Source organism: Trachymyrmex septentrionalis, unplaced genomic scaffold (assembly GCF_001594115.1).
Source record: "Trachymyrmex septentrionalis isolate Tsep2-gDNA-1 unplaced genomic scaffold, Tsep1.0 scaffold8, whole genome shotgun sequence".
Classification (NCBI taxonomy): Eukaryota; Metazoa; Arthropoda; class Insecta; order Hymenoptera; family Formicidae; genus Trachymyrmex; species Trachymyrmex septentrionalis.
This window is the reverse complement of record NW_017305987.1, coordinates 3,900,854-3,915,548: the sequence shown is the minus strand read 5'-3', so window position 1 is coordinate 3,915,548 and position 14,695 is coordinate 3,900,854. Positions and strand designations below refer to the sequence as shown.

General features: G+C 36.9%; 2 protein-coding genes across 12 annotated transcripts in view; one reads left to right on the top strand and one right to left on the bottom strand.

Moving 5' to 3' along the window:
• The window catches only part of LOC108754468 (methylosome protein 50-like), a 55,753-nt gene that overhangs the window by 16,091 nt on the left and 24,967 nt on the right, over positions 1-14,695 (top strand). The window lies entirely within an intron of this gene.
• Positions 1-14,695, bottom strand: part of LOC108754463 (glucose transporter type 1) — a 42,262-nt gene that overhangs the window by 18,514 nt on the left and 9,053 nt on the right. For 7 of the 11 annotated variants that reach the window (XM_018496735.1, XM_018496738.1, XM_018496737.1 and 4 more), the window contains exons 1-3: positions 14,169-14,450; positions 9,004-9,339; positions 5,326-6,067 (exon numbers count right to left, since the gene is read on the bottom strand). In XM_018496735.1, coding sequence (XP_018352237.1) covers positions 5,326-6,059 — 734 coding nt within the window. In that variant the 5' untranslated portion in view covers positions 6,060-6,067; positions 9,004-9,339; positions 14,169-14,450. Of the gene's footprint in view, positions 1-1,143; positions 1,431-5,325; positions 6,068-9,003; positions 9,340-14,168; positions 14,451-14,695 lie in introns of those variants that run through there. The other 4 variants (XM_018496736.1, XM_018496745.1, XM_018496743.1 and 1 more) reach the window with 4 other exon arrangements.

Genomic DNA, 14,695 nt, shown 5'->3' with positions numbered 1-14,695 from the left:
TATATATATATATATATATATATATATATATGAATACAAATATATTCTTCGCAGCTGTGCACATATTAGATGGAAGTTTGTGAATTCGCGTGTGTGTAGATAGACATAAGTAGATACTAGTGCCTCAATATTTGCTGAAACGTCGGAACGATACTCTCCTCGTCTCAGTGAAAAGTCTATAGGATCTCGCGAACCTAACCGTATCGCCTTTATATCGTTTTATGTATAATTATTTCTATGGCTATGAATGCATGAATGTGCGAATGAATGAAAAATGGCTGATATCCCGCTCTGCGTAGAATACGTATCGTGAAGGATCATGAGACGACTTTCGAACGACTCGGTGAATTGGCAAACTCATCGATCGATGTGCACAGCCAAGCAGAAAGGGTGTCTTAAGATGAGAATGTGATGGAATAGAGCGAGAGAAAGAGAGACCGAAAGTTTCTTTTTTTTTTTTCTAAGATATATGATGAGTGACAGGTGAATAGCAGAAATGAATGAGCACATGATTCGAAGGCGTGGATAGATGATACAGAAAGTAAAAGAACGTGGGAAGAAGACAAAAGGATTACGGGCAGATAGACATAGAGAGACGGAAATATGTACACTTATCAAGCAAAGGATTGCACCACCCTCCCTAGTTGAATAAACGGAGAACAAAGAAAAACGGGTCTAAGAAAGGTGGAAGATCGAGAATTCAAGCATCCAAGAGTCCATTCGAGGAACGCATTCAGGAGTAAGTGCAGCTAGTGATCTATGCATCCAAAGATCGGGAGATTAAGTAATATCGTGATATGATATTCGATTGGAATTAATTGTTATTATTAAGAAGACGCATAACCAAAGGTAGTACAATTCTGTTTTTGATATGTGTACATAAAGACAGACCTTGTGGAAAAATACTATTGGATTAGTGAAAAACCTATTGGAACAAATAGTGTACAATGGTGTACTCGATTTGAATGGTTTTCCAATAATTTCCAATAGTTTTTTCGCGAGTCCAATAGTATTTTTCCGTAAGGGAAAGGAGAAAAAGAGCGGGGCAAAAAGAAAGAGAGAGAGAGAGAGAGAGAGAGAGAGAGAGAGAGAGAGAAAGAGAGAGAGAAAGAAAGAAAGAGCAGTGATGATGTTGTCATGTACCTGGGAGGTAGGGAGACCATGGCTGTGTTCCGAAACTACAGTAGCCTCTATGCCTCCCCACTCACTCCTCTTGATTCAGTATTTCGTCTTATTCTCACAGAGATCTATTTGTTCTTTGCTTTGTTCACACGACATATGTACGTACGTTGGATTATCCACCAAATCCAATCAATTGACTCTGAACTGCTTGTTGTCAAGTGGTTGTCCACGGTAACGTACACGGTGGGAGGGGGTATAAGGCCCGACGACGCCCGCCCCTGCCTCCTCTCTTATCTCACTCTGTAAAACTTTACCTAGTTTGGAAACACAGTCGTGGTTCAGTCATAAAATCATGTCATAATGATATATTCGCTCGCATTTAGTAATCGTGACGTCCAATTCGCTTCTATATGTATATATATAGATAAGTGTATATATATATATATATATATATATATATTTATATATTTATTTATTTATTTATTTAAAAAAAAAAAGAAAAAAAAGGAGACGGAGCCGTCACGTGTGAATGGAGAGACTTCACACATCACCATGCGACGCACCGCCAGCTTACTCACCCCTGCCTAGCCGCCCGCGTCCACAAGCGAGCTTGCACAATTCGAATGGCCCATCACTTTATGCGGAACGAACAGTCGGCAAAATAATTTACAAAAATCAGCATGACCTCATGAGTGTGATAAAGAGAACGAGACACGCACACAAATAAGTCACAGCGACGGCACATTGAGCGACAAAGTAGTACTTAGCGTATAGTCTTACGAGGATCTACGACACGCGCAACCCTCGAGGGGGCTGGAAGAGGATTCGTGCTCGTGACTAACAATTTGCGTTAACATAAAGGTGAGTGCGTCTTTGGAAAGCACGTAGATTTTTTCCAGTGTAAACTTTGCAAATCGCATCTATTATTGTCAACGGATAGGATATTTCTTTTCGTTTCTTTTTTCTTTCCTTCTCATTTAGAACATTTCTTTACGATTACATAGACAATTTCGTTGCAATCGCGATTCTTTTACCAATGGCACAACGGAATTTCATCGCGGGTCGCTTCGTTGAGAACTAATTGCCTGTGTCCCGGTATGTATGCCGTATATAAACCGGATACGCCATTACCGGTGCTCCGGTCTTTACTCCTCGTTTCGAGCTCTGGCGAGTGCTATTGCGGGCTTATTTGTGCACCTGACGTCGAGAGGGAGACATGATTTTCGAATGGAATGAGCAATCAGTGGTAAGCCTGCGAGCGCCGCAGCCAAAAAATTCAAGTAACAACGGTATATATCGGTAGTGTCTGATCGTCGACTTGTTATGAGACCGAGAAGTGTGTAGTATGTACAAGAATAAGTTTAAGAGCGAGTGTGATTTATGTATAAATGATGAATGGCATGGCACAAAGCCTTGTATTGCATTCTCGGATATATAAAGAGTCTATATAAAATAATAAGCGGGGAAGACGTCCGTTTTCTTTCTTCTTTTTCCTTTTTTTTTTTCACCTCCTCTTGTCTTTCTTTTTTTATGCCGGTCACGTGTTTGTCGTAAGGTAAGGCACCGCCACTTAGGCCGGAATTACCTGGATGCATTTGCAACACAGCTAGGTTCTCGAGAGAACGATGTTTATGAAATGGTACGGTCGTAAGGTCGTTTTCGTCAGTAGCAAAGCTTATATGAGATCGATAAAATAAGTATTATCGATTCGGGGGTGGCGGGGGGCGCACTTTAACACAGCGGACAAAAGAGAGCGAGGAGTGTCCCCTTGATTGGTATGCGAGTCTCGAGAGCTCATACACGCCGTTCTACCGGAGGTACTAGGCTAAGTTACTCGTGAGAGATTCAAAGGGCCAAGTCTCTCGTGACTGTTAACATTAGCACGATGGAGCTCCCATTATGCGAACCAACGGACGAGCGTGTTCAAATAACCGAATTCTGCACGATAACAAGAGAGGAATCTGAAGTATTAGGTGAAGGTACAATATAATTAATTTACTTTCTTTACCTTTAAATTGCACACAATGTTGCTGTAGCGTTTCTTCTGATTATAAAATTTACAAAATTTTATGCAAGAGAGATTAAAGACCGTTTCCGAGGTAATTTTTGACGCTGAATCCAAATTGAAATACCTCCGTTTCGTCAAGTTTTTGAAGTATAAGAAGAGATATTTTTTCTAATGTACAGTGAAATTTTATTGAAATTTGAAAACAAATGAAAAATGTTAAGCGTGTAATTTTGTTTTTAATATGACTCCAAAGTCATAATACAAATTAATTTCACATATTAAGGTCATAGCACAAAAAAATTAAGCAATAAAATGTAAACAATAAACGAACTGATCTATTACAGTAAAGACTATAAGACCATAACGTAAGTAGCGACAAATCCAACATATTAATTTCCTTACTGCTTATACGGGGTCGTAACGGTCGTAAAGTCTTAAGTCGTAGAAAATTGAGCAATCATAGTCGATTATATTCTTCTCATATTCGACTGTGATTGGTTAATTTTACGATTTAAGACTCTACGACCGCTACGACTTCTATCGTAGACCTCGCATTACATCTTACTGCTTAAATTTTTCTGTGTGTCGTGATCCTTACAATTGGAGTTCAGCAGTAATCGCCAAGTGTGTTTTTGTCCTAATATCATCATCAAATTCTGGTGGAAACCAGTTTGCCTTACTTATCACTCGTATCCAAATTACTCGGAAAGAAATGCTATGAAAGAACTGCTTTCTTAAAAATTGACATGCTGTATCTTAAAAATGACATGCTATATATCTTATAATTTACATGCTATATCTCAAAAAATTCAACCGTGAATTTTTTTGGCGATAGATTCGACTCAGCGCCCAAAAAAAGCGTTTAAAAAAATTGTTTCCTCTTTTTGCACTAAAACTTATTCAAAATTCGTAAACTAGTGTTATTATAACGCGTACAACTCTTCTTTATAATTTTATTTGACAAGAAATGCGATTATCCGATGGAAATTTAAACATATGGGACTGTATATAACTGCGATTAAGAGAACAGAATATTAGAAATAGAGCGGATCGAGAATAAATCACCTGGGAGCTGAACGTTCGAATAATGGTGACTCTATCATGCCACGTGAGATTTAGGCGATAGGTATAGAGACTAGAAAAAGAAAACTTGCTACGCTTCACTCGTCATGAAAAGAGTAAAGTATGATTTCTATACAAGACCCTAAAAAAGAGGTCACTACTAATGTGAAAGTCAATACAGAATTCTAAAGGCTAGACTATGTTAGAACAATATTTTAAATAGAAATTCTTTTAAATAGAACATTCGCTCGCAACATTCGCGGCGTTAATCCTCCACGACCGCCATTTCCGAAGAAAAGAGATTTTCGCGTGCGAACACCGAAAGTTCGATTCCCTTAATATTGCGTGTTATTTCTGGATCGCCGTGTCTGGTCGTAGAAGCTTAACGTTTCAGCTGGCACGAACAATGCGAATACTGATAAGCTTTAAACCACTTGAATATGATTTTTAACGATCAAGAAGGGATATTTTTGCAAAAAGTCGCGAATAGTTTGCAACGTTGTGGTCGCTGACGAAGTTTGCGATGACACAGGTCCTTCGCAAACTTCTGTCGGCGCTGCCCAACGTCCAACAATCCAGATAATTCTTAGAGACATCGGTGGCGACGCCAATTGTCCTTGGATAACATAATTCTTGTGTTTTAACATCGAATTGTCAAAAAAAGCCTCGTTGATTTCTCGATAATGATTACATGAGCCCGGAACAGTTACATAATTCAGCGATAATAAGTTATTTTACAAATAATTATCCTACGATAACATAAAACTTTTTCTTTATAATCGTGACAGGAAAGCAGTGTAATAATACAACTGAATTGTGTCACAAATTTAGAAATTATCTCGCTTCTCACAAAAAAAAAAGAGAGAGAGGATAGAATACAACCGTAATTATCGTTCCGTTCAATGGCTCGTGTCTTATCGAGAGATCAAGAAAACTGAAAAACAACGATTCTTCTTCCTGCTGGCGTAGTGTAAGTACGGGAGTTGTCTCGATAACGCGATAACTGATGATTCAGAGTGGTGTACACCGACAACTGGAGGGAGAGAGGGTGAGGATACTCGATGGTCGTCTACCGCGGTAGACGGTAGCAGGGTAGTACGCGGTGGTAGTGTACCTCCTCGCGTGGAACGTACCTTACGAGCAACTCCCGTAGAGTGGCTTCATCGTCCTCCTGTACCTCTTCCTGCGTCTCATTACTGTACGAGCCGCGGCTAGGGTGATGATGGCGGTGCTGCCTGCCGGTCGTCCTGCCGCCGGGGGGATACTGGCCGTGCAGCCCGTGATGATGGTGATGGTAATGCGCCGCCGAGGCGTTCGTGCTGGCTGAATGCAAGTACCGGGCGACGGTGTTGGTTGCGCTGGGTCGCCCCCTGGTCAGCTTGTGGCCGGCAGCCGCAGGAGGCGGCAGTACGGCGCCTGTACCGGGCTCCACGTGACTCCTGCGCGCTGCATAGCGCACCTCCTCCTCCACCCTGACGACGACAACGTCCCGTTGACGCGGCGCCCGATCCGCTGGTCGCCGATCGGCCGATCCACTGCGCGACCTCGCGCCGCCGTCGGTCCTGCTACGGGGGATGGTACCGCTTCTGGCGATGATCTCCTCCCGGCCCGAATCAATCCAGAAGTCGCTATCTCCAACCTGTACCCCGAAATCGAGGCTCCTCCTGCTGCCGCCGATATTCTCCTCCTCCTCCAGCTGTTCTTCCTCCGCCCCCTGCTGCCCAACGGCGGCACCAACAGCCGGCCGGTCCGTATCCTGGGACCGGCCCGGGATCTCCTCGTAGAGACACTCCGAATCCTGATCCGTCGACACTGTCGCGCTCTGCCACAACTGGTTTATTGGCTTGAAGCCGCGTGAATCGGCCATCGTTCAAGCTGCGATGGAACCAAAGAGATGGAACCCGATGACAGAGTGGCTCTCTCTTTCCTCTCTCTCTCTCTCTCTCTCTCTCTCTCTCTCTCTCTCTCTCTCTACCGTTTTCTCGTTTTCGTTCGTATGCCCGGTATATACGATAATTAACGACTTTATATACAGTGCCGGTGGCGGCTCTTTTGTAACTCGCAACTCGGTCGCTTGTCTGCGATTATTCAAAATTATAATATACAGACTTTTACGGAGCCAACGAAACGTACGCGATACAGGAAAAAAAAAACAGTATCGTGTATCCGCGGTAGCATTGATCCGCACGTATTCGTAGCGCGCTGTAAAGAGCAATGTGATACGAAATATCTCGATGATAGCGATACCTCGCTAATTGGCAAAATGTAGAGTCCAGTCGGCGTTGCTGCTCTCCTCAAAATTAAATTTCGTAGAGCACATCTGTAACGCATCCGGTGGGCACGCGCGTATTAATTAATAAAAGATATTTCAGGAGATATGTGCACCCGTGGCAAAAGGTCGTCTGCGACACCAGACGACGCCAAGAAATAATTCACGGAGAATTTACGCGCGGCAATGCGCATATACAAAATATGCAGCAGCACGTGTTGCTATATTGCTGCTGCTGCTGCTGCTGCTGCTGGTGCTGTTGCTGCTATTGCTGTTGCCTGCGAGCAACTTTCGCTCGCGTTACTAATAATATGAGACGTCGAGCGAAGTAAAGGATAACTGAAATGATACCTCGTTTGCCTTCCAAAGTACGATCCCGACGGAGCGGAAGTTGTCCCCCGTCCGTAGGGATGTAGACGCAAACAAAACTAAACTCATCACATTCGGACGGTCGCTAAGTGACTTGCAGTGACGAGGAAACGGGAGCCGCGAACGGTTGTCGCCTATAGGAGAATCACAAACGAGGCGACCACCGTCCTAAGAATGCACCTCGGCGGAACCTTAACTTGAATGTATATAAACGCTTCGATTTTCTACACGTGTACACGATTGCACGCCGCGCAATATCGAATAGTAGTTTTGAGAGAAAAAAGGCGATATTTTTACATGGAAAGAATGGTTTTGCTGAAGAATCTGAAAATTTAATTAGATACAGATCTAAAAATAATTTTGTTGGACCATCAAAATAATAATGAAGAACTCTTAAACATCGAATGATAATGTTGCAAAACGGTTCAACATTCTAGCAACTAATTTGAACGCTCTATATATTATTTTGATGATTCAAATAAAATAATTATTTTCATAATTTAACATAATTATTTTCAAATCCATATTTAGCTAAATTTTTGGAGACTTTAAAGCAAAACCTTTTTTTTTTCGTATACGAATAACAGTATAAGCAGTCATTGCGAGTAAATAAAGATTCTTGATTCCGCAATATACTTTTGTAGGTGATTTGGATTCAAAGATATACAGAAACATTTGCGAAAGGTCAAAGAACGGTTTTGCTGAAATATAGAAAAGTTAGACAAGATACTGGTCTAAAAGTAATTATGTTGAATCATCAAAATAATTTGTGGGACGCTGAAGCATGATAATGAAAAAGAGGATTATGGAATAAATGGGGAATTATGAAATACCACGATATTTTGTATAGTTTGTGGTGCATTCTTGGAACTCGACCATCGAAATTACTTCTTCACAATCTGCTTAGACGTTATAACATAGCCTTTGGTCATAAATATTTATTGCATTACCGTAAAAGCTGCATTTCAGTTTTCAGCAGGAAAAGAAACAGTTTTCCTGAAAGTATCTAAAAATTTAACTAGATATAAATCTGAAAATAATTTTGTTGAACCATATCAAAATAATTATGTAGGAAACTCAAGTAATGCTGCAAAAGATTTTCATATTCTAACGATTAGTTTTAATTACATAAATATTTTGATAGACCAACAAAATTATTTTCAAATCTATGTGTCTAGCTAAATTTTTAGATACTTTAGCAAAACCGTTCTTTCCTTTCCTTTTGTATAGCAAACAGTTTTATAAATGTACATATTTTTTATATAATTTTAGAGAAGTATGTTATTAATTTTGTAATTTCAAATTAGCTAGGAGCTCTTTGAATGTAGCTTTCAAATATAATTCAACTTATCTTGGCAACAAAATGTGTTAATGTATCCGACGTGTAAAGTTATTATACTATATATTAGTTGGTGGGATTCCATCATGTCTCTTCTCCATAACCACTTTTTTTCTCTCTTCAGTTTTTTTTGTGAATTATGTTTGTTCTGTATATTCCAAGAACTTCTATCTATAGTATATAATATATATCATTCTATGGTTAACAAACTTGTGTCAAAAGTACGTCGTAGTTACGTCATGAATATCTATTAAGTTATTTCGATAAAATAACACGGTGTTTCATAACTTTCTCCCATCCTAATTCTGCAAAAAATTTTGACATTCTAGTAACAGTTAAATTTTTACGTTCCAATTACATTTTTAGTAAAATTCTAGTAAATTTGAGTGTCCAGTATAATTATTTCGATAGTTCAACATAATTATATTTTCAAATCTCCATCTAAACTTCCAGATATAATACTTTAGCAAAATCATTCTTTTCGTACAAGGATCGCCGCGGAGATTGAAAGTCCATATATTATGAGGTCCACTTTACAGAGACCCTCAAACGCAGACAGAGCTTCATATTTAAAGAGGACAAATTACGAACTTAGTGCCTCCAACTCGCATTCTAAAACTTTCACGTAATGATTCAACCGTCAGTCTTTTTCGAAAATGAGCTCTGTATGTACGAACACATAGCGTGTTACGTACGAAATATACGTAAGATCTCGTAGATTTCCGCGTGTAGAACCGTTTTACTTGTAATGACCGATGTATTGTATTCGCAACACGGAGCTTTCTCTCTCTCCGAAACAGGCCATCTATCATAAATGAAGAAATACAGACTCACCTTAAAGAATTCGCAAGCCATTGTGCCTGGCGATGATATATCACGACACGACTCGTTTCGTCTCGCACCTGCTCCTCGTCCCGCTCTCGACGAAGAAACTCGTGGATTCGATCTATCAGCTATCGAAAGATCGCTTCGCGATGACGGAAGGGAACAGCGAAATAAGGGTAAGGAAAAAGGGGGATGTAGACACGCGAGCGCGAATGTGAAACGGCGAGTTACGGTGGAGATCCCTACTGGGGATGGAGCACCAACGTATCACGTCTTCAGAGGAACTCCCCCTTTCCTCCGATCGATTGGACTGGTATTCAGTACAAGGCGGCGAATTCTAGGAACCTGCAACAAACGAGCAAATTGTTAGCCTCACCGTGTCAAGATTGTCCCCTAGAGTATCTCATCGATTAAATTCGATCAATTAAATCGATCAATTAAAATACGATAACATTTTAAATTCGAATTAACATTCGAAATTCGATATACATTTATTAGCTCGTCGGTTTGTAACACAATTATCGGTTATAGAATATTTTGTATTTGTTAAAATTTTTGTGTTGAATTTGTAATATATCCGAGTGCTAATTTAACATAATATGATTGTGTTATTTGAATATTTTGTGTTAAATTAATGTTCAACGTTTCTTAGTTTCTAAAATAATTTTTACCTTTGTTATACATAAATTATAATTTCGATAAACATTTCAATCCGCAGTTCTGAGTCATCTTCAGTACACATAAAGCTTGTTTATTTAATTCGTCACATATTACGTATACTCACAGAAATAGAGCAGCTTCGAGATTGTTAACAAATTAAATTCCTCATATCGTCAAATGTTGGAATTCCATCAAGTTTAGTAAATGAATCGACATATCTTTTTCACAAAAAAAAAAAAAACAATGTGTATAAGTCACTAATGATAATAAATCCACACAAGAAGAATGCAAGGAACGAAAATTTATATAAGTCGAACATCACATGATATAGATGTATTATGTTACATGCGATAATTATTTATACGCGAGAAGGCAACATTTAAAAATAGCAGAGTTCAGTTTAATTAACTTATAGGGAATTAAAAAATGGGAAAGAGAAAACTGATGTGTCTATTCTTAGTAACGCGATAATGAAAAAAACGATAACGCCGCTTCCATGGTGCATTAGGACATCGGAATGAGATAGAAATCGTTATCTAAAGCAACGAAGAATTTTCAATTGAAATGTTAGCTGAGACCACGCTTAACTGCGCTTAACGCATTCTATAGCTCATTCTAAAAGTGTATTTTAGAAATGACTTAAAATAAAAAAGAATCGGTTAAATTCGAGTAATATTTATGAAAATAACAGCTTCAGGTCCGCAGCATTGTCTTGGTAACATATATAATAATAATTTAATTCAGAAATATTTGTGTGAGTTTCGTATAAAGTTATACATATTACATGAAACGAAGGAGAAAGAACACGACTTCGTTCTTTGCTGAAAAAAAGCTGCACAAACTTAAATTTCCAGATAGAAAGTTACTGTCTATTTTTGACGAATTCGCGATTTTGTACACAGTTCATATGGGATCTACAGATCTTTAATGTCGATTCCGAACGACGAAGTTTTTGTTTAGAGAAATGTTCTTGGCAAGGATACTCTCGCGTTGCCGCTTCCGAGAGGAGAACGAGTGTATGAAAATATTTTATTGGTTTTACCGGGAATCGAACCCAGGATGTCTTGCATAACAGACCAATACGCTGTCTATTCTGCTCGCTCTCATAATCTCTAATCATCAATATGCTCTACAAACATCGGTGTGAATTTAACATTACGGTATGATTTTTATATAATTCTCATCGGATTGGTATTAACACATGATTTGAATTTATAATCCCTGGTGTTTATATTGACATCATCATGGTGAGGATTTAAAATCCATGATGTTAAATTCATTATGTTAGTGTTAGTATTAACATCACACTGATGAAAAATTTATAATGAGTTTAATATATTTGAATATCAATTTAATAAAAATATTTAAACAATATAATCATAGTATATTAAATTAATACTCGAATATGTTAAAAATTCAATACAAAATTTTAACAAAGATTGATATGATAGATCGATCTTTGTTTTCAATAGAAATATAAAATGTTTTTTTACTATGCAACACAGTGAGAATTATATAAGACACCGTATGATTAAATTTTCATATCGATATTTTTAAGAGTGTAGAACCTTCTTTTATAATTAATATATTTTATCCGCATATCGTAAATTTTAAATCTCAAAACATTCGGCTTAGAGATCGTTGCGTGGTCTAAAAATTTTGGAAATAATTGAAAATAATTATTCTAGAAGTCAATTGTTAACTTATAATGCAGGTCAGGAATACGAGATTCGAAACGTCTTATTGCCCGTCTCTCGTTGCCAAGTCAAGACTTTGGAATTTATCAACGTTCGACTTGGTTGGATCGCATCTCTCGCGCGCGTTCTCGCCGAGAACTGAATATTGTACCGTACTTTAAGCTTTAACAAAGCCATGAATAACCGAATCGGTTAAGCGCCGGATCAATGAAATTTTTGAAGAATATAAAATTCATGCACGGCGATATCCTCCGTTAAAGTATTTTTTTTTAATTCCGTCTAGCAATGTGAATTATAAAATACGTCGTTAAAAAAGGCAATCCGTTGTGTGAAAATTTTCTCACGATAAAAACTCGCGTACAATTTACTCACTGATCAAAGTTTATTTAACCGTATAAAGCTTTCGAGCGCAATCAAACGATTTTACGGAGAACAATCAGAGAAAACGATAAACACGTTTCAATTAGTGGTATGAAATGAGAGAAATTTTTATATCTCTTTCTCATTGTTTCTGCAATTAGTTATTTTTGACATAAATTAACTGCGCAATGTAATCCCGATAGGAAAATAACATTGTAAAAATATCCTCACTGAGGTAATATTTTTCGCAATAAATTCTAAATGATTTAAGATGCTTATTAGCATTATTTAATTAATCAATCTGTGACATTTGATTTACAACTTCAGTTTATGATTGTGTTTCCGACAAACCGAATTGACACAGTTTATTATTGTAATACTGAAAAGTATATTTTAAAAATTTACATACAAATATTATTAAACAGCAAGAGATCCATTTTAAATATTGAATTCTTTCTCTTAATTGTGTTATTCATTTATTGTTCCATTATGGGTCCATTTTCTACAAATTATTATAAAAATAATTGAACAACTAATCATCAAAAATAATCATACATTATTAGAGATATCAAAGGAGCAATAGCAATCTAATCCTCTGAATTAAACAATACTTTGTTATTTTTAACTTCTATGTGCGTCAAAATATAAATCAATTAATTTCTGTGATTAATTTCAAAGCAAACATATTAATGTCTATATTAACATCTATTATAACTTAGTAAATAATAAACTAAGTCAAGTCAAACTTCAGTTAAATTTAATACATTTTTTAAAATTAAATTAGTTTAACTTCATTCGTTTTAATGCGACTATGTATAGACTTAACAACCTGTAGAAATGACTAAAAATAGTTAAAATTGAATATAATTTGACATTATAAATTTAACAGTCTAAAAAATGATGTGAATACTTTATGATATGCATATCTTTATCACATTGCTGTAATTGATATTGACAGTACTATATGTTAGCATGTTTAAATTAAGAAAATCAATGATTAATATTTATTTTTTAAAACAATGTCCCTTAATACTTAAAAAACGTAAGAATGCAACAAATATATTCTATTTAAGATATTATATATATTTTTTGTACATATATATTGTATATATATTATATAAAAAATAGCGGTTCTAAAACTTCAAAAACAATGGACTTCTTTTCTGATAAAATTTAATGACACATAATAACGTTCATTTTCTTTATACCATTGCCACGTGATACTTATTGCGTATGTGATGCAAATAATTATAAGAATAAAAATGCATAGTGTTACGAGTTTAAAAATTCCAGTATTAAAAATTATAATTACGTTAAAAATGGACGAAATTTAAATTAAAAAAAGTTTTAAAGCTTAAAATCTCTACTTTCGAAAGATTACTATGCCTTTTTGTGAATTTAGGTATTTTTACATATAAAAGACAATAAGCTGGACAAAATGAGAAATTTTCTTCTCACTTTGTGAGCCTGTCACATATAATATACAAAAAAATCTAACGTGAACGCTTAAAGTTTTTCTTACACAATTACTTTTTAAAATATTGCTAAATTTTGCGTTACTGACAAGGGAAACCTCAGAAGTGTTCATCAAATTTTTCCATGACATTTTTTTTCCAAATAAGTAACGTTAGGCAACATGCCACTTATTTTTTCTAAGTTAAAATTTTTGAAAAGCTGAAAATTTCAGAAAATTTCCGCTTGTTCTTCAAGGAAAGCTTATCAAAGGAACGTTAGAAAACGTTTTCTGCAATAAATGGAACATTTAAGACTCAGTTGTTGTTATATCGAGACACATGTCGTTAATAGTTTCTGTGTGCGATACTAATTTTTTAACCATTTAGAAACGCTTTAATATTGTTTTTGTAGGAAATACTATATTATGATATCGATATTTTAATTGTTCGAAAGAAGTAACAACCGTAGCAATCGTTCAATTTTTTTCATTTCCAAAAATTTATAACTCAAAAACAAAGCCGCATGATAAATGCCGCGACACGTATTTTTGTTTTGCATCAAAAATCATCAAAAAATTGACATCGAAACTCGATGAACCCTTCTGGGATTTCCTTTGTGTTATCGCGGAATAAAAATAACATTTCGGTATGTAATACTTTGATTGTTCATAATTTCATTAAAAATCATCATATCGCAATTTAAAAAACAAATTCTTAAAACTGAAACTTTTCTCTATCGAACAGTATAATTGTCAATTGAGGAAAAAAGTCGTTAAAAATATTATTGGAAACTAAATAGCGCTACGAACTTTTGTTCCGACGCAATATATAACATATGCACACAATATCCGGCCATGTGCAGTCGAAGTTAATGAAAATTGTGTTTCGGTAAAAATTGATCGTGAAAATTCCGACTTGTATCCAATGAGAAAACCGGTTTACAAACACCGACACAGATCACACAGTATGAATTTCTGTTATAATGATCCAGAAGCATTCTCACCTTTCGTACTGAACTCGTTTATTCGCATCCCAACGAGAATACGGGAAATATCTGCGGTACCAACGGGCTGAAGCCCGTATTTACGGAATAATAAGATGCACTTTACGTTGCACGCGCGTAACCGATCTGCAAGTGCATCAAGCACGAGTTGTCGCGCGAAAAGTTCGCTGTAGCTCGTTGACACGAAGCGTCTGCGAACAGTCCGTACAGTATACTAAACTTCATTTGAATTTCTCTCTTTCTCCTGTGTTCCCCCTCGGTTCCTATCACGGTTTCTCCTACCATCAGATCACGTGCAGTCACTTTGCTTTTATCTTCGTTCGACTAGCAGTCGCGTACACAGTCGTTCATGTCTGTCGTCTCCCACCATCGTTTTACCGTCAAGGTTTGCGCGCGCTAAGCCTGACGGATCTATCTCTTTCGCGGTTTTCCGCGATATTTCGCAGTTGCACTTGAAGATCGAGCACGTAACGCACAAACACGATGCGAATAAATCGCGGCAGAGATACCGGGTGTTCGTAAAAAAA